The 25,151-nt window shown below is 37.3% G+C and overlaps 5 protein-coding genes across 5 annotated transcripts; all 5 read left to right on the top strand.

Moving 5' to 3' along the window:
* Nucleotides 1-878: 878 nt before the first annotated feature.
* Nucleotides 879-1,627, top strand: LOC147973413 (basic blue protein-like). Its single transcript, XM_087522070.1, has 2 exons — nucleotides 879-1,216; nucleotides 1,305-1,627. Exons 1-2 carry the CDS (start codon nucleotides 1,048-1,050, stop codon nucleotides 1,502-1,504), a joined length of 369 nt encoding a protein of 122 aa, XP_087378196.1. The 5' UTR covers nucleotides 879-1,047; the 3' UTR covers nucleotides 1,505-1,627.
* A 4,357-nt stretch (nucleotides 1,628-5,984) lies between these two features.
* LOC147973412 (basic blue protein-like) lies at nucleotides 5,985-6,653 on the top strand. Its single transcript, XM_087524991.1, has 2 exons — nucleotides 5,985-6,243; nucleotides 6,332-6,653. The coding sequence occupies exons 1-2, from the start codon at nucleotides 6,075-6,077 to the stop codon at nucleotides 6,529-6,531; spliced, it is 369 nt and encodes a 122-aa protein (XP_087381117.1). The 5' UTR covers nucleotides 5,985-6,074; the 3' UTR covers nucleotides 6,532-6,653.
* A 4,336-nt stretch (nucleotides 6,654-10,989) lies between these two features.
* LOC147973411 (basic blue protein-like) lies at nucleotides 10,990-11,642 on the top strand. Its single transcript, XM_087524989.1, has 2 exons — nucleotides 10,990-11,249; nucleotides 11,338-11,642. Exons 1-2 carry the CDS (start codon nucleotides 11,081-11,083, stop codon nucleotides 11,535-11,537), a joined length of 369 nt encoding a protein of 122 aa, XP_087381115.1. The 5' UTR covers nucleotides 10,990-11,080; the 3' UTR covers nucleotides 11,538-11,642.
* Nucleotides 11,643-17,535: 5,893 nt separating this feature from the next.
* Nucleotides 17,536-18,186, top strand: LOC147973410 (basic blue protein-like). The gene is made up of 2 exons (XM_087522069.1): nucleotides 17,536-17,794; nucleotides 17,883-18,186. The coding sequence occupies exons 1-2, from the start codon at nucleotides 17,623-17,625 to the stop codon at nucleotides 18,080-18,082; spliced, it is 372 nt and encodes a 123-aa protein (XP_087378195.1). The 5' UTR covers nucleotides 17,536-17,622; the 3' UTR covers nucleotides 18,083-18,186.
* Nucleotides 18,187-20,125: 1,939 nt separating this feature from the next.
* Nucleotides 20,126-20,802, top strand: LOC147973409 (basic blue protein-like). Its single transcript, XM_087522068.1, has 2 exons — nucleotides 20,126-20,391; nucleotides 20,480-20,802. The coding sequence occupies exons 1-2, from the start codon at nucleotides 20,223-20,225 to the stop codon at nucleotides 20,677-20,679; spliced, it is 369 nt and encodes a 122-aa protein (XP_087378194.1). The 5' UTR covers nucleotides 20,126-20,222; the 3' UTR covers nucleotides 20,680-20,802.
* The last annotated feature ends 4,349 nt before the right edge of the window (nucleotides 20,803-25,151 follow it).

Below are 25,151 nucleotides of genomic sequence, written 5' to 3'. Positions count from 1 at the left end.
TGTGGAATTTTATCAAAAAACAAACACACCTTATAAAAAGTAACATAGGGAGTATCTCCTTATATGCCTTTCTAAACTTAACTCCTTCATATTTAAGGAGTTAAATTGTGGCCAAACCTAACCAAACCCTATATTTAACTCCCTAAAAAAATTTGACAAATTCTTCTATCCTTTTTAACATTCGTTTCAAACAATTGCATGGTATTTCATCAGTCATTTCACCAAGCCGTGTGTCGGCAACGCTGTCCCCTCTAGTTTATCCTCCATCTAGTTTCTGTAGTGCTTGGCAAAGCCCTACGGAGATTGTTCTTCATCACCAACCGTCACCACGCCCTAGATCGAGAAGGCGAGGACGTCATCGAGCTAAACATGTGCTGAATGCGGAGGTGTCGTACGTTCGGTACCAGATCGGGATGGGTCGTGAATGTGTACGACTACATCAACCGCGTTGAAAAACGCTTTCTTTTAGCGATCTTCAAGGGTATGAAGATACTCTCCCCGTCTCGTAGCTACGCATCTCCATGGATAGATCTTGCGTATGCGTAGAATTTTTTTTGTTTTCCATGCAAGGTTCCCCAACAGCTTTAGCAGCTATGGTCGAAAACTCTAGATTAGAGACTTCTCCTTATTTAAAATATTTTTTATTTTAGAATTTTCCTATTACAAATATATCATCTAATACTAGTATATATAAATATCTGATATACCACTAATGAATCCACGAAAAAGAAATATTTTCTAAATCTTAAGAGTAGGAAAATAAATACATCTCGTTAATTTCCATTAATACTAGATCGGATTATATAAGTTGGAGGATTTGGTAGCATATACTAAGTAACATTGCATATCACAATTGTTTATTTGTCTCATTTAAAGCAAGATTCTCATTATTTGAGCACATTAAAACAACGATTTTAGCTGACTGGCTATATATATGATACGAGAAGGAGACCAAACGCAAGCAATCACTTGAGGAACCGACCATTGTTTCATTTTGTTATTCTTGTAATCTTCGGTAGCGACAAGAAGTCAAGAGCAGCACCAACGATGGCACGGGGAACCATCGTACCCACCCTTTTGGTGCTGCTTCTGGTCGTTTGCTGCGCAACCACCGTCGTCCATGGGAAGGAGTGGACCGTTGGTGACAACAAGGGATGGAGCTTCGGTGTCTCCGGATGGGAGGGTGGCAAGCACATCCAGTCCGGGGACGTGCTTGGTGAGAACTCTAAAGATCAGGTGATTGGTTGTTCTTAATGTATATATTATGTTCTGATATGTATTCTTGTGTTAACTAATGCACGCAGTGTTCAAGTACACCCCTAGTATGCACAACGCGGTGCAGGTGGGAGAAAGCGACTACAACTCATGCAAGGTCTCGGGCCCGTCGAGGACCTACACCTCCGGCAATGACCACATCCAGCTCGCCCACGGAGGCAGAGCGTTCTTCATCTGCAGCCTTCCGGGTCACTGCCAGCAAGGCATGAAGATAGCTGCCACTGCTTAATAGATCTCGCACATATGCGTGTCTCTGTATTTGTACTTTTTTTACCAAGTCTTTATGGTGTGCTAGCCAATGATTAATTGTTGATGGAAGAAATAAATTGATCCTAATGCAGTGTTTGCATCATGTTTTCATGGAACCTTGATAAACCAACATCTATTTGGACTAGCTACTAGAAATATACGAGTAGACATAAGTTTCTACCATTCTACCAACCATACTTTGAACATTAAGGGTGAATGATTATGAAGGTCTATCACAGTCAATTGAATTCGGAGTCTTCTTTAAAAATAGTTCACCAAAAGTACAAAGCATTTCAAACATAATAAACATTGCATAGGGCTTCTTGGACCATCAAACGACCACTACCGCCAGAACGAGCCACTCACGTGCCGCTTGTCGGAGCCGGACTAACCTTTTCAATTACACCCGAGAAGTCTTCGTGCACGCACCCTTAAGGACTAGTGCCCCGAAGCCCTAGTCGTCGAGTCAATTTAACAAACTAGATCCACCAATCCAATAACACGGGCGATCTTCATATAGGATATGCTCCTAGTTGGTTCTTGTTGGATTGAGTGTAGGTTTTGGACAGCTCCACTCCATGATTTCAGTAGAGTTGTTTCAAAATCTCAACTTCAATTTCTTAGTGGATTAGAGCTGGAGTAGCATCTATTTCATTTTACTGGAGCAGAGAAATGGTTGCTTCACCTGCTCCACTTCACCCACCATACCCCTCTGCCCTCGGAGTTCCTTTGAAACTACCCAATATGCCATCTTATTAACAAACACCAAGAGCATCTCTAGTCAACCACTTATAATTTACTCCCTTCAATCATTTATGTAAGGTGTATAATTTTTGGCACGGTGGCCAAGGCACATAATTATACACAAGTTAGAAAAAAATAACCTTGGCTAAATCATTGATTAGTGGTAAGTAAATCATTTAGGCTAGAAAAATAAGAGATACATGCAATCGGGAGAGAGATACTTTTCTTTTTTACAAGGAGAGATACATGCAATCAGGGGAGAGATACTATCCTTTTTTCTAGAGGGCTGAAAACGGAATTTCTGATGAATTAGAAGAAATGCACCTTACATTGTGGAATTTTATTAAAAAAACAAATACACCTTATAAAAATTAACGTAGGGAGTATCTCCTTATATGCCTTTCTGAACTTAACTCATTCATATTTAAGGAGTTAAGTTGTGCCAAACCTAACCAAACCCTATATTTAGCTCCCTAAAATCTTTTTGACTTATTCTTCCACCTTTTTTAACATTCATTTCAAACAATTGCATGGTATTTCATCAATCATTTGCATGATTTAAATTCGACGTACACAACAAAACAACCATAAACATACATATAGTTCATCCAATCAAATAATTCAAATTAAAACATGCATATAGTTCATCCAAAAACTACCACATCGATTAAGTTTGATCCAAAAAAAATACAACATAACATGTGTTATGTTGTGGACCAAGCCCTATCCAAAAAGACACGAAATCAAGCACTTGCATGCTCATCACCACCAAAGAAATCATTTTCGGGTGCTATGCAGTTTTTCAATTTTAGGGTGGAACTTGCGGGTGCGCTAGAACTCTGAGTGAATCATGCATGACTTCTGTACCGCCAGGATCGATAACAGGATAAATATTACATGATGTCATAGCATAGGGTACCCCTTCAGTAGAGTACTGCAGTGTCATTTATTTTTATTTGGAAACATGGAACTCTGTACAAAATGGAATAGTTTTTTTAGACACAGAAATGGAATAGTTTGTACCTTCAACATAGTACTAGCGGGATGGGCCTGGCCCAGGTAATGATTTGTTGCGCTAACCGAAATGCATTAGGCCCATTTCTGACCGTCTTGTTGTCTCCCCAAAATCAGTCGACCTCTGAATTTCTTTGCGTCTTGAAATTGGTTGCAACATTCTATTGCATTAAGCGTGTCCTCGGACTGAGTTTCGCATCGATGTTTTCTTGGATGTGGTCATTACTGGGCTAGTCCATTTTCGCGCAGAGTCTAAAGAAAAATAGAAGGGAAAAGGGGAGCACGAGGGATCGCCGCAAACATAGGAAGCGCGATTATCCAGTGTGCCTGCCCAATAGTTCGGAATAACATAAAGGACATGGCCTACTTGAAGCAAGTCGTGCCGATTTTCTCCTTTTTTGCATTTTGTTTTCTATCTTTTCTTTTCTCTTCTCTTCTGCATTGTTTCATTATTTTGCTTTTGTTTCTTCATTATTTTACATACAACTGTTTTTTTTCTCCAGGGTTTTTCATTTGTTTCTTTAGTTTTCTTTTCATTTTCCTTTTTCTTTGGTTTATTTTGTTTCTTTTTCTGTTTTCATATTTTGGGGATTTCCTTTTGTCTCTTTTTGTTTTTCATTCTACATTTTTATATACATGATCAACATTTTCTCAAATTGTTGATCAACATTTGCCAAATACTTGTTCAACATTTTTATATACATTATCAACATTTTTTCAAATATTTGTTTAATATTTTTTCAAATACTTGATCAACATTTATTAAAAACTTATTCTATATATTTCAAATGTTTATTCAACTTTTTTTCCATTCATGCTCAACATTTTTCAAATACTTGTTCAACAGTTTTCAAATACTTGATCAACATTTTTTTCAAATACTTATTCAACATTTTTTAATACCTGTTCAACATTTTTAAATACTTTTTAAATATTTTCAAAAAAAGTGAAGATTTTTTTTCGTAATTTATATTTTTAGAATATTTTACAGTATAAACAGAAGTACAAAAAAAGAAAAAAGAAAACAGAAAATGTAAAAAAAGGAAGAAAAAAAAGAATGGCCTCCCGCGCTTGTGGGCCGGCCCAGCTCGCTTGCCCTTCAGCGAGTACGCAGCCAGACTCACTGAAGGCGAGATATAGGCGCGCCCGACGGATGATGTTCTATCTTCTATATAGTCTCGATTGTTAAGTTCAGTTCTTCAGCAGAGGCACTCTATTGACAGTATATATTATAAAATGCCCATGCTAATTCAAATACACTTTGAGGCAAAACAAAGCGTCAAAAGCAAAAGACAGACGAAACACACTTGGATATTCATTCGTTAAACTTTGGTTTGGTGCTTTGTTGCCACTATTTCAGTTTAAGCTAATTACATGTGACCATGATTTTAAAATGTAATAACATGCAATGGCCAATGATCCCTTAAACACAATTGTTTCCTTTTATGTTGAACTCTACTATTCATCTCAACGGGATACTAGTGATGTTCAAGAGGTCTCCAAAGCAATCTCCACAACAAGGACCTTGTGTGTGTACAAACAATTCTTTTTTTTTTGCTCACTACATTTGTATATCGGACTTATAAATTTTACCAGAACAAACATGTGTGCACACACATACATTTAAAAAATGATAATTAGCTTATACTATAGAAAAAGGATCCAAATACAAACATTTTTACGGAATTATGTACATTATATTGTATAAAAAATGGTAATAGTAAGGTGAACTGCAAAAGGCACATACATGGCCATGTGACAGACCATAACGACTAGTGCTACTTTCTAAATAGGAAAAAGAAAATTCACAATCCTCTCGTTCTTCGATTCTCTTCTGTCTCTCCTGCCTCCCCTCTTCGCCTCCCCGTTACACCCTCCTCTTATTCTCCACTAGATCGTCTAGTGAGCAAAGTAGAGAGGGCACAACTCCACCCCCTCTCGTGCATGTCATTCCTGTTTGTGCCAGGATGGCTAGTTTAGGGCAAATTTTGTCGGTCTGGAGTTGTCGCGGAGTTTTCGGGGGGGGGGGGGGCGTCCTTGAGGTCATAATCTTCGTCGACTCAAGTGGTGACAAGTTCTTGGTAAGTCTCACAAATTTTCCTCTCAATTTGTTCCTTCCGAATTTCCTCGGGTTTACTACATCGTTAACCAATCATGGCCACTTTTCTTTTTGAATTATTCCAAATTAACCTAGTCTAAAATACTTATATTGACCCAATGCATTAAATTTTCTGACTTTTGAAATTTATTTGAACTCCATTTATTCAAAATATCCCTATCAATTTTAGATGATTTGTGACTAGACAATCCCAAATCATGGTCTCCGGTCATGCTTTAGCAGCTATGGTTGAAAAGTCAAGATTAGGGACTTGTCCTAATTTAAAAAGTTTTTATTTTAGAATTTTCCTATTACAAATATATCGTATAATACTAGTATATGTAAATACATGATATACAACTAATGCATCCACGAAAAAGAAATATTTTCTAAATCTTCAGAGTAGGAATTAATGCATGCTTGTTAATTTCCATTAATACTAGATTGGATTATATAAGTTGGAGGATTTGGTAGCATATACTAAGTAACGTTGCATATCACAATTGTTGATTTGTCTCATTTAAAGCAAGATTCTCATAATTTCAGCACATTAAAACAATGATTTTAGCTGACCGGCTATATATATGATACGAGGAGACCGAATGCAAGCAATCACTTGAGGAACCGGCCACTGTTTCCTTTTGTTGTTCTTGTGATATTCGGTAGCGACAATAAGTCAAGAGCAACACCAACGATGGCACGGGGAACCATCGTACCCACCCTTTTGGTGTTTCTTCTGGCCGTTTGCTGCGCAACCACCGTCGTCCATGGCAAGGAGTGGACCGTTGGTGACAACAAGGGATGGAGCTTCGGCGTCTCCGGATGGGAGAGTGGCAAGCACATCCAGTCCGGCGACGTGCTTGGTGAGAACTCTAAAGATCAAGTGATTGGTCGTTCTTGATGCATATACTATGTTCTGATATGTATTCTTGTGTTAACTAATGCACGCAGTGTTCAAGTACAACCCTAGTATGCACAACGTGGTGCAGGTGGGAGAAGGAGACTACAACTCATGCAGGGTCTCGGGCCCGTCGAGGACCTACACCTCCGGCAATGACCACATCCAGCTCGCTCGCGGAGGCAAAGCGTTCTTCATCTGCAGCCTTCCGGGTCACTGCCAGCAAGGCATGAAGATCGCTGTCGCTGCTTAATAGATCTCGCGCATATGTGTGTCTTTGTATTTGTAGTTTTTTACCAAGTCTTTATGGTGTGCTAGCTCATGATGAATTGGTGATAGAAGAAATAAATTGATCCTAGTGCAGTGTTTGCATCATGTTTTCATGGAACCTTGATAAACCAACATCTATTTGGACTAGCTACTAGAAATATATGAGTAGACATAAGTTTCTACCATTCTACCAACCATACTTTGAACATTAAGGGCAATAGATTATGAAGGTCTATCACAGTCAATTGAATTCGGAGTCTTTTTTTAAAATAGTTCACCAAAAGTACAAAGCATCTCAAACATAATAAACATCACATAGAGGTTCTTGGACCATCAAACGGCCACTACCGCCAGAACATGCCGCTCACCCGCCGCTTGTCGGACTGGCCTAACATTTTCGAGTACAACCGAGAAGTCTTCGTGCACGCACCCTTAAGGACTAGTGCCACGGAGCCCTAGTCGTTGAGTTAATTTAACAAACTAGATCCACCAATCCAGTAACACGGGCGACCTTCACATATAGGATATGCTTCTAGTTGGTTCTTGTCGGATTTAGGGTAGGTTTTGGACAGCTCCACTCCATGATTTCAGTACAGTTGTTTCAAACAGCTCGACATTGATTTCTTAGTGGATTGGAGCTGGAGTAGCATCTATTTCATTTTACCGGAGCAGAGAAATGGTTCCTTCACCTGCTCCACTTCACCCACCATACCCCCTGCCCTCAGAGTTCCTTTGAAACTACCCAATATGCCATCTTATTAACAAACACCAAGAGCATCTCTAGTCAACCATTTATAATTTACTCCCTTCATTCCTTTATGTAAGGTGTATAATTTTAGGCACGGTGACCAAGGCACATAATTATACACAAGTTAGAAAAAAATTAACCTTGGCTAAATCATTGATTAGTGGTAAGTAAATCATTTAGGCTAGAAAAATAAGAGATACAGGCAATCGGGAGAGAGATACTTTCCTTTTTTACAAGGAGAGATACATGCAATGAGGGGAGAGATACTATCCTTTTTTCTAGAGGGCTGAAAACAGAATTTCTGATGAATTAGAAGAAATGCATCTTACATTGTGGAATTTTATCAAAAAACAAATACACCTTATAAAAAGTAACATAGGGAGTATCTCCTTATATGCCTTTCTAAACTTAACTCCTTCATATTTAAGGAGTTAAATTGTGGCCAAACCTAACCAAACCCTATATTTAACTCCCTAAAATCTTTTTGACAAATTCTTCTATCCTTTTTAACATCCATTTCAAACAATTGCATGGTATTTCATCAATCATTTGCATGATTTAAATTCAACGTACACAACAAAACAACCAGAAACATACATATAGTTCATCCAATCAAATAATTCAAATTAAAACATGCATCTAGTTCATCCAAAAACCATCACATCGATTAAGTATGAACCAAAAAAATACAACAGAACATGTGTTATGTCGTGGACCAAGTCCTATCCAGAAAAACACGAACTCGAGCACTTGCGTGCTCATCACCACCAAAGAAATCATTTTCGGGTGCTATGCGGTTTTACCATTCCCGGGTGGAACTTGCAGGTGCGCTAGAACTCTGAGTGAATCATGCATGTCTTATGTACTGCCGGGATCGACAACAGGACAAATATTATATGATGCAATATAATAGGGTACCCCTTCAGTAGAGTACTGCAGTGTCATTTATTTTTATTTGGAAACGTGGAACTTTGTAGAAAATGGAATAGTTTTTTTAGACACAGAAATGGAATAGTTTGTACCTTCAACAGAGTACTAGCAGGACGGGCCTGGCCAAGGCAATGATTTGTTGCGCTAACCGAAATGCATTAGGCCAATTTCTGACCGTCTTGTTGTCTCCCCAAAATCAGTCGACCTCTGGATTTCTTGGCGTTTTGAATCGGTTGCAACATTCTATTGCATTAAGCGTGTCCTTGGACTAAGTCTCGCATCGAAGTTTTCTTGGTCGTGGTCGTTACTGGGCTAGTCCATTTTCACGTAGAGTCTAAAGAAAAATAGAAGGGAAAAGGGGAGCACCAGGGATCGCCGCGAACATAGGAAGCGCGACTAGCCAGTGTGTCTGCCTACCCAACAATTCGAGATAACATAAAGGACATGGCCTACTTGAAGCAAGACGTGTTGATTTTCTCCTTTTTTTTCATTTTCTTTTCTTTTCTTTTCTTTTCTTTTCTCTACTCTTCTCCATTTTTTCATTTTTTTTCTTTTGTTTCTTCATTATTTTCTGTACAAGTGTTTTTTTTCTCCGGGGTTTTCCATTTGTTTGTTCAGTTTTTTTTTCATTTTCCTATTTCTTTGGTTTATTTTGTTTCTTTTTCTGTTTTCATTTTTTGGTTTTTCCTTTTGTTTCTTTTTGCTTTTCATTCTACATTTTTATATACATGATCAACATTTTTTCAAATTGTTGTTCAACATTTTTCAAATACTTCTTCAACATTTTCTATATACATTATCAACAGTTTTTCAAATATTTGTTTAGTATTTTTTCAAATACTTGATAAACATTTTTAAAATACTTATTCAATATTTTTCAAATGATTGTTCAAAATGTTTTTCATACATGCTCAACATTTTTTTCAAATACTTGTTGAACAGTTTTCAAATATTGTTGAACAGTTTTCAAATACTTGATCAACATTTTTTTAAATACTTGTTCAACATTTTTTTAATACGCTTCAATATTTTCAAATACTTGTTAAATATTTTCCAAAAAATGTAGAGTGTTTTTTGTAATATATATATTTCTATAATATTTTACAGTATAAACAAAAGTACAAAAAAAGAAAAGTAAAAAAGAAAACAGAAAATGTAAAAAAAGGAAGAAAAAAAGTAATGGCCTCCCGCACTTGTGGGCCGGCCCAGCTCGCTCACCCTTCAGCGAGTCCGAAACCAGACTCACTGAAGGCCAGATATAGGCGCGCCCGACGGGACATGTTTTATCTTCTATATAGCCTCGATTGTCAAGTTCGGTTCTTCAGTAGAGGCACTCTACTGACAGTATATATTATAAAATGCTCATGCTAATTCAAATACAGTTTGAGGCAAAACAAAGCGTCAAAAGCAAAGGACAGACGAAACACACTTGGATATTCATCCGATAAGCTTTGCTTTAGTGCTTTGTCGCCACTATTTCAGTTTACGCTAATTACATGTGACCATGATTTTAAAATCACACTTGTTTCTTTTTATGTTGAACTCTACTATTCATCTCAACAGGACACTAGTGATGTTCAAGAGGTCTCCAAAGCAATCTCCACAACAAGGAACTTGTGTGTGTACAAACAATTATTTTCTTTTTTTTTGCTTACTACATTTGTACATCGTACTTATACATTTTACCAGAACAAACGTGTGTGTGCACACATATATTTAAAAAATGACAATTACCTTATACCACACCATCAATGGTTTCTATATACAAAAAGGATCCAAATATAAACATTTTTACGGAATTATGTACATTATGTTTTATAAGAAATGGTAATAGTAGGGTGAACTGCGAAAAACACATACATGCCCATGTGACAGACCATAACGACTAGTGCTACTTTCTAAATAGGAAAAGGAAAATTCACAATCCTCTCATTCTTCGACTCTCTTCTGTCTCTCCTGCCTTTGTTCCATCCACTCCGTTCGTGCACAACTCCACCCCCTTTCGTGCACGTCATTCCAATTTGTACCAGGATGGCTAGTTTAGGGCTAATTTTGTCGGTCTGGAGTAATCGTGGAGTTTTCAGGGGGGGCGTCCTTGAGGTCATTATCTCCGTCGACTCAAGTGGCGACAAGTTCTTGGTAAGTCTCACAAATTTTCCTCTCAATTTGTTCCTTCCGAATTTCCTCGGGTTTACTACCTCGTTGACCAATCGTGGCCACTTTTCTTTTTGAATTATACCAAATTAACCTAGTCTAAAATTCTTATATTGACCCAATGCATTAAATTTTCTGACTTGTGAAATTTATTTGAACTCCATTTATTGAAAATATCCCTATCAATTTTAGATGATTTGTGACTAGACAATCCCAAATCATGGCCTCCGTTCATGCTTTAGTAGCTATGGTCGAAAAGTCAAGATTAGGGACTTGTCCTTATTAAAAATATTTTTTTATTTTTGAATTTTCCTATTACAAATATGTCATCTAATACAAGTATATATAAATATATGATATACAACTAATGCATCCACGAAAAAGAAATATTTACTAAATCTTGAGAGTAGGAAAACAAATGCATGCTCGTTAATTTCCATTAATACTACATCGGATTGTATAAGTTGGAGGATTTGGTAGCATATACTAATTAATGTTGCAAATCACAATTGTTGATTTGTCTCATTTAAACCAAGATTCTCATTATTTCAGCACATTAAAACAATGATTTTAGCTGACCAGCTATATATATGATACGAGGAGAGTGAACGCAAGCAATCACTTGAGGAACCGACCACTGTTTCATTTTGTTGTTCTTGTGATCTTCGGTAGCGACAAGAAGTCAAGAGCAACACCAACGATGGCACGGGGAACCATCGTACCCACCCTTTTGGTGCTGCTTCTGGTCGTTTGTTGCGCAACCGCCGTCGTCTATGGCAAGGAGTGGACCGTTGGTGACAACAAGGGATGGAGCTTCGGCGTCTCCGGATGGGAGAGTGGCAAGCACATCCAGTCCGGCGACGTGCTTGGTGAGAACTCTAAAGATCAAGTGATTGGTTGTTCTTGATGCATATACTATGTTCTGATATGTATTCTTGTGTTAACTAATGCATGCAGTTTTCAAGTACAACCCTAGTATGCACAACGTGGTGCAGGTGGAAGAAGGCGACTACAACTCATGCAGGGTCTCGGGCCCGTCGAGGACCTACACCTCCGGCAATGACCACATCCAGCTCGCCCACGGAGGCAAAGCATTCTTCATCTGCAGCCTTCCGGGTCACTGTCAGCAAGGCATGAAGATAGCTGTCACTGCTTAATAGATCTCGCGCATATGCGTGTCTCTGTATTTGTACTTTTTTACCAAGTCTTTATGGTGTGCTAGCCAATGATGAATTGCTGATGGAAGAAATAAGTTGATCCTAGTGCCGTGTTTGCATCATGTTTTTATGGAACCTTGATAAACCAACATCTATTTGGACTAGCTACTAGAAATATACGAGTAGACATAAGTTTCTACCATTCTACCAACCACACTTTGAATACTAAGGGCAATAGATTATGAAGGTCTATCATAGTCAATTGAATTTCGGGCCTTTTTTTAAATAGTTCACCAAAAGTACAAAGCATCCCAAACATAATAAAAATTATATAAAGGTTCTTGGACCATCAAACGACCACTACCGCCAGAACAAGACGCTCATGCACTGCTTGTTGGAGCCGGTTTCACCATGTCGATTATAGCCGAGAAGTCTTCGTGCACACTCCCTTCAGGACTAATGCAGAGCCCTAGTCGTCGAGTCAATTTAACAAACTAGATCTACCAATCCAGTAACACAATCGACCTTCACATATTGGATATGCTCCTGGTTGGTTCTTGTTGGATTGAGGGTAGGTTTTGGACTACTCCACTCCATGATTTCAGTAGAGTTGCTTCAAACACCTCAACTTCAATTTTTCAGTGGATTGGAGCTGGAGTAGCATCTAGTTCATTTTACTGGAGCAGAGAAATGGTTGCTTCACCTGCTCCACTTCATCCACCATACCCCTCTGCCCTCGGAGTTCCTTTGAAACTACCCAATATGCCATCTTATTATCAAACACTAAGAGCATCCCTAGTCAACCTCTTATAATTTACTCCCTCCATTCCTGGGAAAGTATCTAGTGCTCCCAGGCTTGGGGTGCTCCAAATGTCCGAAAAATATTTTTAAAATGTTCAAAAAATTCTGAAAAAATGCAGCACATCGACGGAACATCGATGTCTCTTGTCACAAAATTTCAAATCAAAATTCGAAACATTGCTCGAGATACAAAAATGACAAATTTTTGTACATAACATAAGGTTGGGCTTTAGTTTTGGCCCATTATCACATTGATGTCAAATTTGTCATTTTTGTATCTCGAGCAATGTTTTGAATTTTGATTTGAAATTTTGTGACAAGAGACATCGATGTTCCATCGATGTGCTGCATATTTTTCAGAATTTTTTGAACATTTTAAAAAATGTTTTTTGCATCGGAGCACCGGGAGCACCCTAGGCCTGGGAGCACTAGATATTCCCCCTCCATTCCTTTATGGAAGGTGTATAATTTTAGGCACGGTGACCAAGGCACATAATTATACACAAGTTAGGAGAATATTAAGCTTGGCTAAATCATTGATTAGTGGTAAGTAAATCATTTAGGCTCGAAAAGTAAGAGATACATGCAATCAGGAGAGAGATATTTTTCCTTTTTTCATTATTTTGCTTCTCTTTCTCTATTATTTTATATACAAGTAGTTTTTTCTTCTTCGGGGTTTTTCATTTGTTTCTTTAGTTTTTCATTTTCCTTTTTCTTTGGTTTATTTTGTTTCTTTTTAGGTTTTCATTTTTTTTGTTTTTCATTTGTATCTTTTTGGTTTTCATTCTACATTTTTATATACATGATCAATATGTTTTCAAATACTTGTTCAAAAAATTCAAATAATTGTTCAATATTTTTTATATATATTATCAACTTTTTTTCAAATACTTGTTCAACATTTTTTAAATGCTTGTTCAACATGTTTTTTATACATGCTGAACATTTTTTTCAATTCTTTGTTCAACTTTTTTCAAATATTTGTTCAATATTTTTATATACATGATCAATATACTTTTCAAATACTTGTTAAAAAAATTCAAAATAGTGAAGTGTTTTATGTAATATATAAATTTGGAATATTTTGTAGTATAAACAAAAGTACAAAAAGAAAAAACAGAAAACCTAAAAAACAGGAAAAAACAGAAAACCTAAAAAACAGAAAACCTAAAAAACCCAAAGCCCTAGTCGTCGAGTCAATTTAACAAACTAGATCCACCAATCCAGTAACACGGGCGATCTTCATATAGGATATGCTCCTAGTTGGTTCTTGTCGGATTGAGTGTAGGTTTTGGACAACTCCACTCCATGATTTCAGTAGAGTTGTTTCAAACAGCTCAACTTCATTTTCTTAGTGGATTAGAGCTGGAGTAGCATCTATTTCATTTTACTGGAGCAGAGAAATGGTTGCTTCACCTGCTCCACTTCATCCACCATACCCCTCTACCCTCGGAGTTCCTTTGAAACTACCCAATATGCCATATTATTAACAAACACCAAGAGCATCTCTAGTCAACCACTTATAATTTACTCCCTTCAATCATTTATGTAAGGTGTATAATTTTTGGCACGGTGACCAAGGCACATAATTATACACAAGTTAGAAAAAAATAACCTTGGCTAAATCATTGATTAGTGGTAAGTAAATCATTTAGGCTACAAAAATAAGAGATACACGCAATCGGGAGAGAGATACTTTCCTTTTTTACAAGGAGAGATACATGCAATCAGGGGAGAGATACTATCCTTTTTTCTAGAGGGCTGAAAACGGAATTTCTGATGAATTAAAAGAAATGCACCTTACATTGTGGAATTTTATAAAAAAACAAATACACCTTATAAAAATTAAACGTAGGGAGTATCTCCATATATGCCTTTCTAAACTTAACTCCTTCATATTTAAGGAGTTAAGTTGTGCCAAACCTAACCAAACCCTATATTTAACTCCCTAAAATATTTTTGACTTATTCTTCCACCTTTTTTAACATTCATTTCAAACAATTGCATGGTATTTCATCAATCATTTGCATGATTTAAATTCGACGTACACAACAAAACAACCATAAACATACATATAGTTCATCCAATCAAATAATTCAAATTAAAACATGCATATAGTTCATCCAAAAACTACCACATCGATTAAGTTTGATCCAAAAAAATACAACATAACATGCGTTATGTCGTGGACCAAGCCCTATCCAGAAAAACACAAACTCAAGCACTTGCATGCTCATCACCACCAAAGAAATCATTTTCGGGTGCTATGTAGTTTTTCAATTTTCGGGTGGAACTTGCGGGTGCGCTAGAACTCTGAGTGAATCATGCATGACTTCTGTACCGCCAGGATCGACAACAGGATAAATATTACATGATGCCATAGCATAGGGTACCCCTTTAGTAGAGTACTGTAGTGTCATTTATTTTTATTTGGAAACATGGGACTCTGTAGAAAATGGAATAGTTTTTTTAGACACAGAAATGGAATAGTTTGTACCTTCAACAGAGTACTAGCAGGATGGGCCTGGCCCAGGTAATGATTTGTTGCGCTAACCGAAATGCATTAGGCCCATTTCTGACCGTCTTGTTGTCTCCGCAAAATCAGTCGACCTCTGAATTTCTTTGCGTCTTGAAATTGGTTGCAACATTCTATTGCATTAAGCGTGTCCTCGGACTAAGTTTTGCATCGAAGTTTTCTTGGATGTGGTCATTACTGGGCTAGTCCATTTTCGCGCAGAGTCTAAAGAAAAATAGAAGGGAAAAGGGGAGCACTAGGGATCGCCGCGAACATATGAAGCGCGACTATCCAGTGTGCCTGCCCAATAGTTCGGAATAACATAAAGGACATGGCCTACATGAAGCAAGTCGTGCCGATTTTCTCCTTTTTTTTCATTTTGTTTTCTTTCTTTTCTTTTATTTTCTTTTCTCTTCTCCATTTTTTTCATTATTTTGCTTTTGTTTCTTCATTATTTTACACAAAACTGTTTTTTTTCTCCGGGGTTTTTCATTTGTTTCTTTAGTTTTCTTTTCATTTTCCTTTTTCTTTGGTTTATTTTGTTTATTTTTCTGTTTTCATTTTTTCGGATTTCCTTTTGTTTCTTTGTGTTTTTCATTCTACATTTTTATATACATGATCAACATTTTCTCAAATTGCTGTTCAACATTTTTTATATGCATTATCAACATTTTTTCAAATATTTGTTTAATATGTTTTCAAATACTTGATCAACATTTTTTAAATACTTATTCTATATATTTCAAATGTTTGTTCAACTTGTTTTCCATTCATGCTCAACATTTTTCAAATACTTGTTCAACAGTTTTCAAATACTTGATCAACATTTTTTTCAAATACTTATTCAACATGTTTTTAATACTTGTTCAACATTTTTAAATACTTGTTAAATATTTTCAAAAAAAAATTGAAGATTGTTTTTCGTAATATATATTTTTATAATATTTTACAGTATAAACAGAAGTACAAAAGAAAAAAAGAAAACAGAAAATGTAAAAAAAGGAAGAAGAAAAAGAATGGCCTCCCGTGCTTGTGGGCCGGCCCAGCTCGCTCGCCCTTCAGCGAGTCCGCAGCGAGACTCATTGAAGGCGAGATATAGGCGCGCCCGACGGGAGATATTCTATCTTCTATATAGTCTCGATTGTTAAGTTCGGTTCTTCAGCAGAGGCACTCTACTGAAAGTATATATTATAAAATGCCCATGCTAATTCAAATACACTTTGAGGCAAAACAAAGCGTCAAAAGCAAAGGACAGACGAAACACACTTGGATATTCATTCATTAAACTTTGGTTTAGTGCTTTGTTGCCACTATATCAGTTTAAGCTAATTACATGTGACCATGATTTTAAAATGTAATAACATGCAATGGCCAATGATCCCTTAAACACAATTGTTTCCTTTTATGTTGAACTCTACTATTCATCTCAACGGGACACTAGTGATGTTCAAGAGGTCTCCAAAGCAATCTCCACAACAAGGACCTTGTGTGTGTACAAACAATTCTTTTTTTGTTTGCTTACTACATTTGTATATCAGACTTGTAAATTTTACCAAAACAAACATGTGTGCACACACATACATTTAAAAAATGAAAATTAGCTTATACGACACCATCAATGGTTTTTATATAGAAAAAGTATCCAAATACAAACATTTTTACGGAATTGTGTACATTATGTTTTATAAAAAATGGTAATAGTAAGGTGAACTGCAAAAAGCACATACATGGCCATGTGACACACCATAACGACTAGTGCTACTTTCTAAATAGGAAAAAGAAAATTCACAATCCTCTCATTCTTCGACTATCTTCTGTCTCTCCTGCCTCCCCTCTTCGCCTCCCCGTTATGCCCTCCTCTTATTCTCCACTAGATCGTCTAGTGAGCGAAGTACACATGGCACAACTCCACCCCCTCTCGTGCATGGCATTCCTGTTTGTGCCAGGATGGCTAGTTTAGAGCAAATTTTGTTGGTCTGGAGTTGTCGCGGAGTTTTCCAGGGGGGGGGGGCGTCCTTGAGGTCATAATCTTCGTCGACTCAAGTGGCGACAAGTTCTTGGTAAGTTTCACAAATGTTCCTCTCAATTAGTTCCTTCCGAATCTCGTCGAGTTTACTACATCGTTGACAAATCATGGCCACTTTTTTTTTGAATTATTCCAAATTAACCTAGTCTAAAATTCTTATATTGACCCAATGCATTAAATTTTCTGACTTGTGAAATTCATTTGAACTACATTTATTGAAAATATTCCTATCAATTTCAGATGATTTGTGACTAGACAATCCCAAATCAAGGTCTCTGATCATGCTTTAGCAGCTATGGTCGAAAAGTCAAGATTAGGGAATTGTCCTAATTAAAAAAAGTTTTTATTTTAGAATTTTCCTCTTACAAATATATCATCTAATACTAGCATATGTAAATACATGATATACAACTAATGCATCCATGAAAAAGAAATATTTTCTAAATCTTCAGAGTAGGAGAATTAATGCATGCTTGTTAGTTTCCATTAATACTAGATCGGATTATATAAGTTGGAGGATTTGGTAGCATATACTAAGTAAGTTGCATATCACAATTGTTGATTTGTCTCATTTAAAGCAAGATTCTCATTATTTCAGCACATTAAAACAATGATTTTTGCTGACCGGCTATATATGTGATACGAGGAGACCGAATGCAAGCAATCACTTGAGGAACCGAGCATTGTTTCACTTTGTTGTTCTTGTGATCTTCGGTAGCGACAAAAAGTCAAGAGCAACACTAATGATGGCACGGGGAACCATCGTACCCACCCTTTTGGTGTTTCTTCTGGCCGTTTGTTGCGCAACCACCGTCGTCCATGGCAAGGAGTGGACCGTTGGTGACAACAAGGGATGGAGCTTCGGCGTCTCCGGATGGGAGAGTGGCAAGCACATCCAGTCCGGCGACGTGCTTGGTGAAAACTCTAAAGATCAAGTGATTGGTCGTTCTTGATGCATATACTATGTTCTGATATGTATTCTTGTGTTAACTAATGCACGCAGTGTTCAAGTACAACCCTAGTATGCACAACGTGGTGCAGGTGGGAGAAGGCAACTACAACTCATGCAGGGTCTCGGGCCCTTCGAGGACCTACACCTCCGGCAATGACCACATCCAGCTCGCCCGCGGAGGCAAAGCGTTCTTCATCTGCAGCCTTCCGGGTCACTACCAGCAAGGCATGAAGATCGTTGTCGCTGCTTAATAGATCTCGCGCATATGTGTGTCTTTGTATTTGTAGTTTTTTACCAAGTCTTATGGTGTGCTAGCTCATGATGAATTGGTGATAGAAGAAATAATTTGATCCTAGTGCAGTGTTTGCATCATGTTTTCATGGAACCTTGATAAACCAACATCTATTTGGACTAGCTACTAGAAATATACGAGTAGACATAAGTTTCTACCATTCTACCAACCATACTTTGAACATTAAGGGCAATAGATTATGAAGGTCTATCACAGTCAATTGAATTCAGATTCTTTTTTTAAAATAGTTCACCAAAAGTATAAAGCATCTCAAACATAATAAACATCACATAGAGGTTCTTGGACCATCAAACGGCCACTACCGCCAGAACATGCCGCTCACCCGCCGCTTGTCGGACTGGCCTAACCTTTTCGAGTACAACCGAGAAGTCTTCGTGCACGCACCCTTAAGGACTAGTGCCATGGAGCCCTAGTCGTTGAGTCAATTTAACAAACTAGATCCACCAATCCAGTAACACGGGCAACCTTCACATATAGGATATGCTTCTAGTTGGTTCTTGTCGGATTTAGGGTAGGTTTTGGACAGCTCCACTCCATGATTTCAGTAGAGTTGTTTCAAACAGCTCAACATTGATTTCTTAGTGGATTGGAGCTGGAGTAGCATCTATTTTATTTTACTGGAGCAGAGAAATGGTTCCTTCACCTACTCCACTTCACGAACCATACCCCCTGCCCTCAGAGTTCCTTTGAAACTACCCAATATGCCATCTTATTAACAAACACCAAGAGCATCTCTAGTCAACCATTTATAATTACTCCCTTCATTCCTCTATGTAAGGTGTATAATTTTAGGCATGGTGACCAAGGCACATAATTATACACAAGTTAGAAAAAAATTAACCTTGGCTAAATCATTGATTAGTGGTAAGTAAATCATTTAGGCTAGAAAAATAAGAGATACAAGCAATCGAGAGAGAGATACTTTCCTTTTTTACATGGAGAGACACATGCAATCAGGGGAGAGATACTATCCTTTTTCTAGAGGGTTGAAGACGGAATTTCGGATGAATTAGAAGAAATGCATCTTACATTGTGGAATTTTATCAAAAAACAAACACACCTTATAAAAAGTAACATAGGGAGTATCTCCTTATATGCCTTTCTAAACTTAACTCCTTCATATTTAAGGAGTTAAATTGTGGCCAAACCTAACCAAACCCTATATTTAACTCCCTAAAAAAATTTGACAAATTCTTCTATCCTTTTTAACATTCGTTTCAAACAATTGCATGGTATTTCATCAGTCATTTCACCAAGCCGTGTGTCGGCAACCCTGTCCCCTCTAGTTTATCCTCCATCTAGTTTCTGTAGTGCTTGGCAAAGCCCTACGGAGATTGTTCTTCATCACCAACCGTCACCACGCCCTAGATCGAGAAGGCGAGGACGTCATCGAGCTAAACATGTGCTGAATGCGGAGGTGTCGTACGTTCGGTACCAGATCGGGATGGGTCGTGAATGTGTACGACTACATCAACCGCGTTGAAAAACGCTTTCTTTTAGCGATCTTCAAGGGTATGAAGATACTCTCCCCATCTCGTAGCTACGCATCTCCATGGATAGATCTTGCGTATGCGTAGAATTTTTTTTGTTTTCCATGCAAGGTTCCCCAACAGCTTTAGCAGCTATGGTCGAAAACTCTAGATTAGAGACTTCTCCTTATTTAAAATATTTTTTATTTTAGAATTTTCCTATTACAAATATATCATCTAATACTAGTATATATAAATATCTGATATACCACTAATGAATCCACGAAAAAGAAATATTTTCTAAATCTTAAGAGTAGGAAAATAAATACATCTCGTTAATTTCCATTAATACTAGATCGGATTATATAAGTTGGAGGATTTGGTAGCATATACTAAGTAACATTGCATATCACAATTGTTTATTTGTCTCATTTAAAGCAAGATTCTCATTATTTGAGCACATTAAAACAACGATTTTAGCTGACTGGCTATATATATGATACGAGAAGGAGACCAAACGCAAGCAATCACTTGAGGAACCGACCATTGTTTCATTTTGTTATTCTTGTAATCTTCGGTAGCGACAAGAAGTCAAGAGCAGCACCAACGATGGCACGGGGAACCATCGTACCCACCCTTTTGGTGCTGCTTCTGGTCGTTTGCTGCGCAACCACCGTCGTCCATGGCAAGGAGTGGACCGTTGGTGACAACAAGGGATGGAGCTTCGGTGTCTCCGGATGGGAGGGTGGCAAGCACATCCAGTCCGGGGACGTGCTTGGTGAGAACTCTAAAGATCAGGTGATTGGTTGTTCTTAATGTATATATTATGTTCTGATATGTATTCTTGTGTTAACTAATGCACGCAGTGTTCAAGTACACCCCTAGTATGCACAACGTGGTGCAGGTGGGAGAAAGCGACTACAACTCATGCAGGGTCTCGGGCCCGTCGAGGACCTACACCTCCGGCAATGACCACATCCAGCTCGCCCATGGAGGCAAAGCGTTCTTCATCTGCAGCCTTCCGGGTCACTGCCAGCAAGGCATGAAGATAGCTGCCACTGCTTAATAGATCTCGCGCATATGCGTGTCTCTGTATTTGTACTTTTTTTACCAAGTCTTTATGGTGTGCTAGCCAATGATTAATTGTTGATGGAAGAAATAAATTGATCCTAATGCAGTGTTTGCATCATGTTTTCATGGAACCTTGATAAACCAACATCTATTTGGACTAGCTACTAGAAATATACGAGTAGACATAAGTTTCTACCATTCTACCAACCATACTTTGAACATTAAGGGTGAATGATTATGAAGGTCTATCACAGTCAATTGAATTCGGAGTCTTCTTTAAAAATAGTTCACCAAAAGTACAAAGCATTTCAAACATAATAAACATTGCATAGGGCTTCTTGGACCATCAAACGACCACTACCGCCAGAACGAGCCACTCACGTGCCGCTTGTCGGAGCCGGACTAACCTTTTCAATTACACCCGAGAAGTCTTCGTGCACGCACCCTTAAGGACTAGTGCCCCGAAGCCCTAGTCGTCGAGTCAATTTAACAAACTAGATCCACCAATCCAATAACACGGGCGATCTTCATATAGGATATGCTCCTAGTTGGTTCTTGTTGGATTGAGTGTAGGTTTTGGACAGCTCCACTCCATGATTTCAGTAGAGTTGTTTCAAAATCTCAACTTCAATTTCTTAGTGGATTAGAGCTGGAGTAGCATCTATTTCATTTTACTGGAGCAGAGAAATGGTTGCTTCACCTGCTCCACTTCACCCACCATACCCCTCTGCCCTCGGAGTTCCTTTGAAACTACCCAATATGCCATCTTATTAACAAACACCAAGAGCATCTCTAGTCAACCACTTATAATTTACTCCCTTCAATCATTTATGTAAGGTGTATAATTTTTGGCACGGTGGCCAAGGCACATAATTATACACAAGTTAGAAAAAAATAACCTTGGCTAAATCATTGATTAGTGGTAAGTAAATCATTTAGGCTAGAAAAATAAGAGATACATGCAATCGGGAGAGAGATACTTTTCTTTTTTACAAGGAGAGATACATGCAATCAGGGGAGAGATACTATCCTTTTTTCTAGAGGGCTGAAAACGGAATTTCTGATGAATTAGAAGAAATGCACCTTACATTGTGGAATTTTATTAAAAAAACAAATACACCTTATAAAAATTAACGTAGGGAGTATCTCCTTATATGCCTTTCTAAACTTAACTCATTCATATTTAAGGAGTTAAGTTGTGCCAAACCTAACCAAACCCTATATTTAGCTCCCTAAAATCTTTTTGACTTATTCTTCCACCTTTTTTAACATTCATTTCAAACAATTGCATGGTATTTCATCAATCATTTGCATGATTTAAATTCGACGTACACAACAAAACAACCATAAACATACATATAGTTCATTCAATCAAATAATTCAAATTAAAACATGCATATAGTTCATCCAAAAATTACCACATCGATTAAGTTTGATCCAAAAAAATACAACATAACATGTGTTATGTTGTGGACCAAGCCCTATCCAAAAAGACATGAACTCAAGCACTTGCATGCTCATCACCACCAAAGAAATCATTTTCGGGTGCTATGCAGTTTTTCAATTTTAGGGTGGAACTTGTGGGTGCGCTAGAACTCTGAGTGAATCATGCATGACTTCTGTACCGCCAGGATCGATAACAGGATAAATATTACATGATGTCATAGCATAGGGTACCCCTTCAGTAGAGTACTGCAGTGTCATTTATTTTTATTTGGAAACATGGAACTCTGTACAAAATGGAATAGTTTTTTTAGACACAGAAATGGAATAGTTTGTACCTTCAACATAGTACTAGCGGGATGGGCCTGGCCCAGGTAATGATTTGTTGCGCTAACCGAAATGCATTAGGCCCATTTCTGACCGTCTTGTTGTCTCCCCAAAATCAGTCGACCTCTGAATTTCTTTGCGTCTTGAAATTGGTTGCAACATTCTATTGCATTAAGCGTGTCCTCGGATTGAGTTTCGCATCGAAGTTTTCTTGGATGTGGTCATTACTGGGCTAGTCCATTTTCGCGCAGAGTCTAAAGAAAAATAGAAGGGAAAAGGGGAGCACGAGGGATCGCCGCAAACATAGGAAGCGCGATTATCCAGTGTGCCTGCCCAATAGTTCGGAATAACATAAAGGACATGGCCTACTTGAAGCAAGTCGTGCCGATTTTCTCCTTTTTTGCATTTTGTTTTCTATCTTTTCTTTTCTCTTCTCTTCTGCATTGTTTCATTATTTTGCTTTTGTTTCTTCATTATTTTACATACAACTGTTTTTTTTCTCCAGGGTTTTTCATTTGTTTCTTTAGTTTTCTTTTCATTTTCCTTTTTCTTTGGTTTATTTTGTTTCTTTTTCTGTTTTCATTTTTTGGGGATTTCCTTTTGTCTCTTTTTGTTTTTCATTCTACATTTTTATATACATGATCAACATTTTCTCAAATTGTTGATCAACATTTGCCAAATACTTGTTCAACATTTTTATATACATTATCAACATTTTTTCAAATATTTGTTTAATATTTTTTCAAATACTTGATCAACATTTATTCTATATATTTCAAATGTTTATTCAACTTGTTTTCCATTCATGCTCAACATTTTTCAAATACTTGTTCAACAGTTTTCAAATACTTGATCAACATTTTTTTCAAATACTTATTCAACATTTTTTTAATACCTGTTCAACATTTTTAAATACTTTTTAAATATTTTCAAAAAAAGTGAAGATTTTTTTTCGTAATTTATATTTTTAGAATATTTTACAGTATAAACAGAAGTACAAAAAAAGAAAAAAGAAAAAAGAAAATGTAAAAAAAGGAAGAAAAAAAAGAATGGCCTCCCGCGCTTGTGGGCCGGCCCAGCTCGCTTGCCCTTCAGCGAGTACGCAGCCAGACTCACTGAAGGCGAGATATAGGCGCGCCCGACGGAAGATGTTCTATCTTCTATATAGTCTCGATTGTTAAGTTCAGTTCTTCAGCAGAGGCACTCTATTGACAGTATATATTATAAAATGCCCATGCTAATTCAAATACACTTTGAGGCAAAACAAAGCGTCAAAAGCAAAAGACAGACGAAACACACTTGGATATTCATTCGTTAAACTTTGGTTTGGTGCTTTGTTGCCACTATTTCAGTTTAAGCTAATTACATGTGACCATGATTTTAAAATGTAATAACATGCAATGGCCAATGATCCCTTAAACACAATTGTTTCCTTTTATGTTGAACTCTACTATTCATCTCAACGGGATACTAGTGATGTTCAAGAGGTCTCCAAAGCAATCTCCACAACAAGGACCTTGTGTGTGTACAAACAATTCTTTTTTTTTTGCTCACTACATTTGTATATCGGACTTATAAATTTTACCAGAACAAACATGTGTGCACACACATACATTTAAAAAATGATAATTAGCTTATACTATAGAAAAAGGATCCAAATACAAACATTTTTACGGAATTATGTACATTATATTGTATAAAAAATGGTAATAGTAAGGTGAACTGCAAAAGGCACATACATGGCCATGTGACAGACCATAACGACTAGTGCTACTTTCTAAATAGGAAAAAGAAAATTCACAATCCTCTCGTTCTTCGATTCTCTTCTGTCTCTCCTGCCTCCCCTCTTCGCCTCCCCGTTACACCCTCCTCTTATTCTCCACTAGATCGTCTAGTGAGCAAAGTAGAGAGGGCACAACTCCACCCCCTCTCGTGCATGTCATTCCTGTTTGTGCCAGGATGGCTAGTTTAGGGCAAATTTTGTCGGTCTGGAGTTGTCGCGGAGTTTTCGGGGGGGGGGGGGGCGTCCTTGAGGTCATAATCTTCGTCGACTCAAGTGGTGACAAGTTCTTGGTAAGTCTCACAAATTTTCCTCTCAATTTGTTCCTTCCGAATTTCCTCGGGTTTACTACATCGTTAACCAATCATGGCCACTTTTCTTTTTGAATTATTCCAAATTAACCTAGTCTAAAATACTTATATTGACCCAATGCATTAAATTTTCTGACCTGTGAAATTTATTTGAACTCCATTTATTCAAAATATCCCTATCAATTTTAGATGATTTGTGACTAGACAATCCCAAATCATGGTCTCCGGTCATGCTTTAGCAGCTATGGTTGAAAAGTCAAGATTAGGGACTTGTCCTAATTAAAAAAGTTTTTATTTTAGAATTTTCCTATTACAAATATATCGTATAATACTAGTATATGTAAATACATGATATACAACTAATGCATCCACGAAAAAGAAATATTTTCTAAATCTTCAGAGTAGGAAAATTAATGCATGCTTGTTAATTTCCATTAATACTAGATTGGATTATATAAGTTGGAGGATTTGGTAGCATATACTAAGTAACGTTGCATATCACAATTGTTGATTTGTCTCATTTAAAGCAAGATTCTCATAATTTCAGCACATTAAAACAATGATTTTAGCTGACCGGCTATATATATGATACGAGGAGACCGAATG

The sequence above is a fragment of the Triticum urartu genome, chromosome 5A, assembly GCF_056163025.1.
Source record: "Triticum urartu cultivar PI428250 chromosome 5A, HENAU_Tu73, whole genome shotgun sequence".
Taxonomy (NCBI): Eukaryota; Viridiplantae; Streptophyta; class Magnoliopsida; order Poales; family Poaceae; genus Triticum; species Triticum urartu.
The sequence above is the reverse complement of the archived record's forward strand: the minus strand, read 5'-3'. Positions and strand labels throughout refer to the sequence as shown.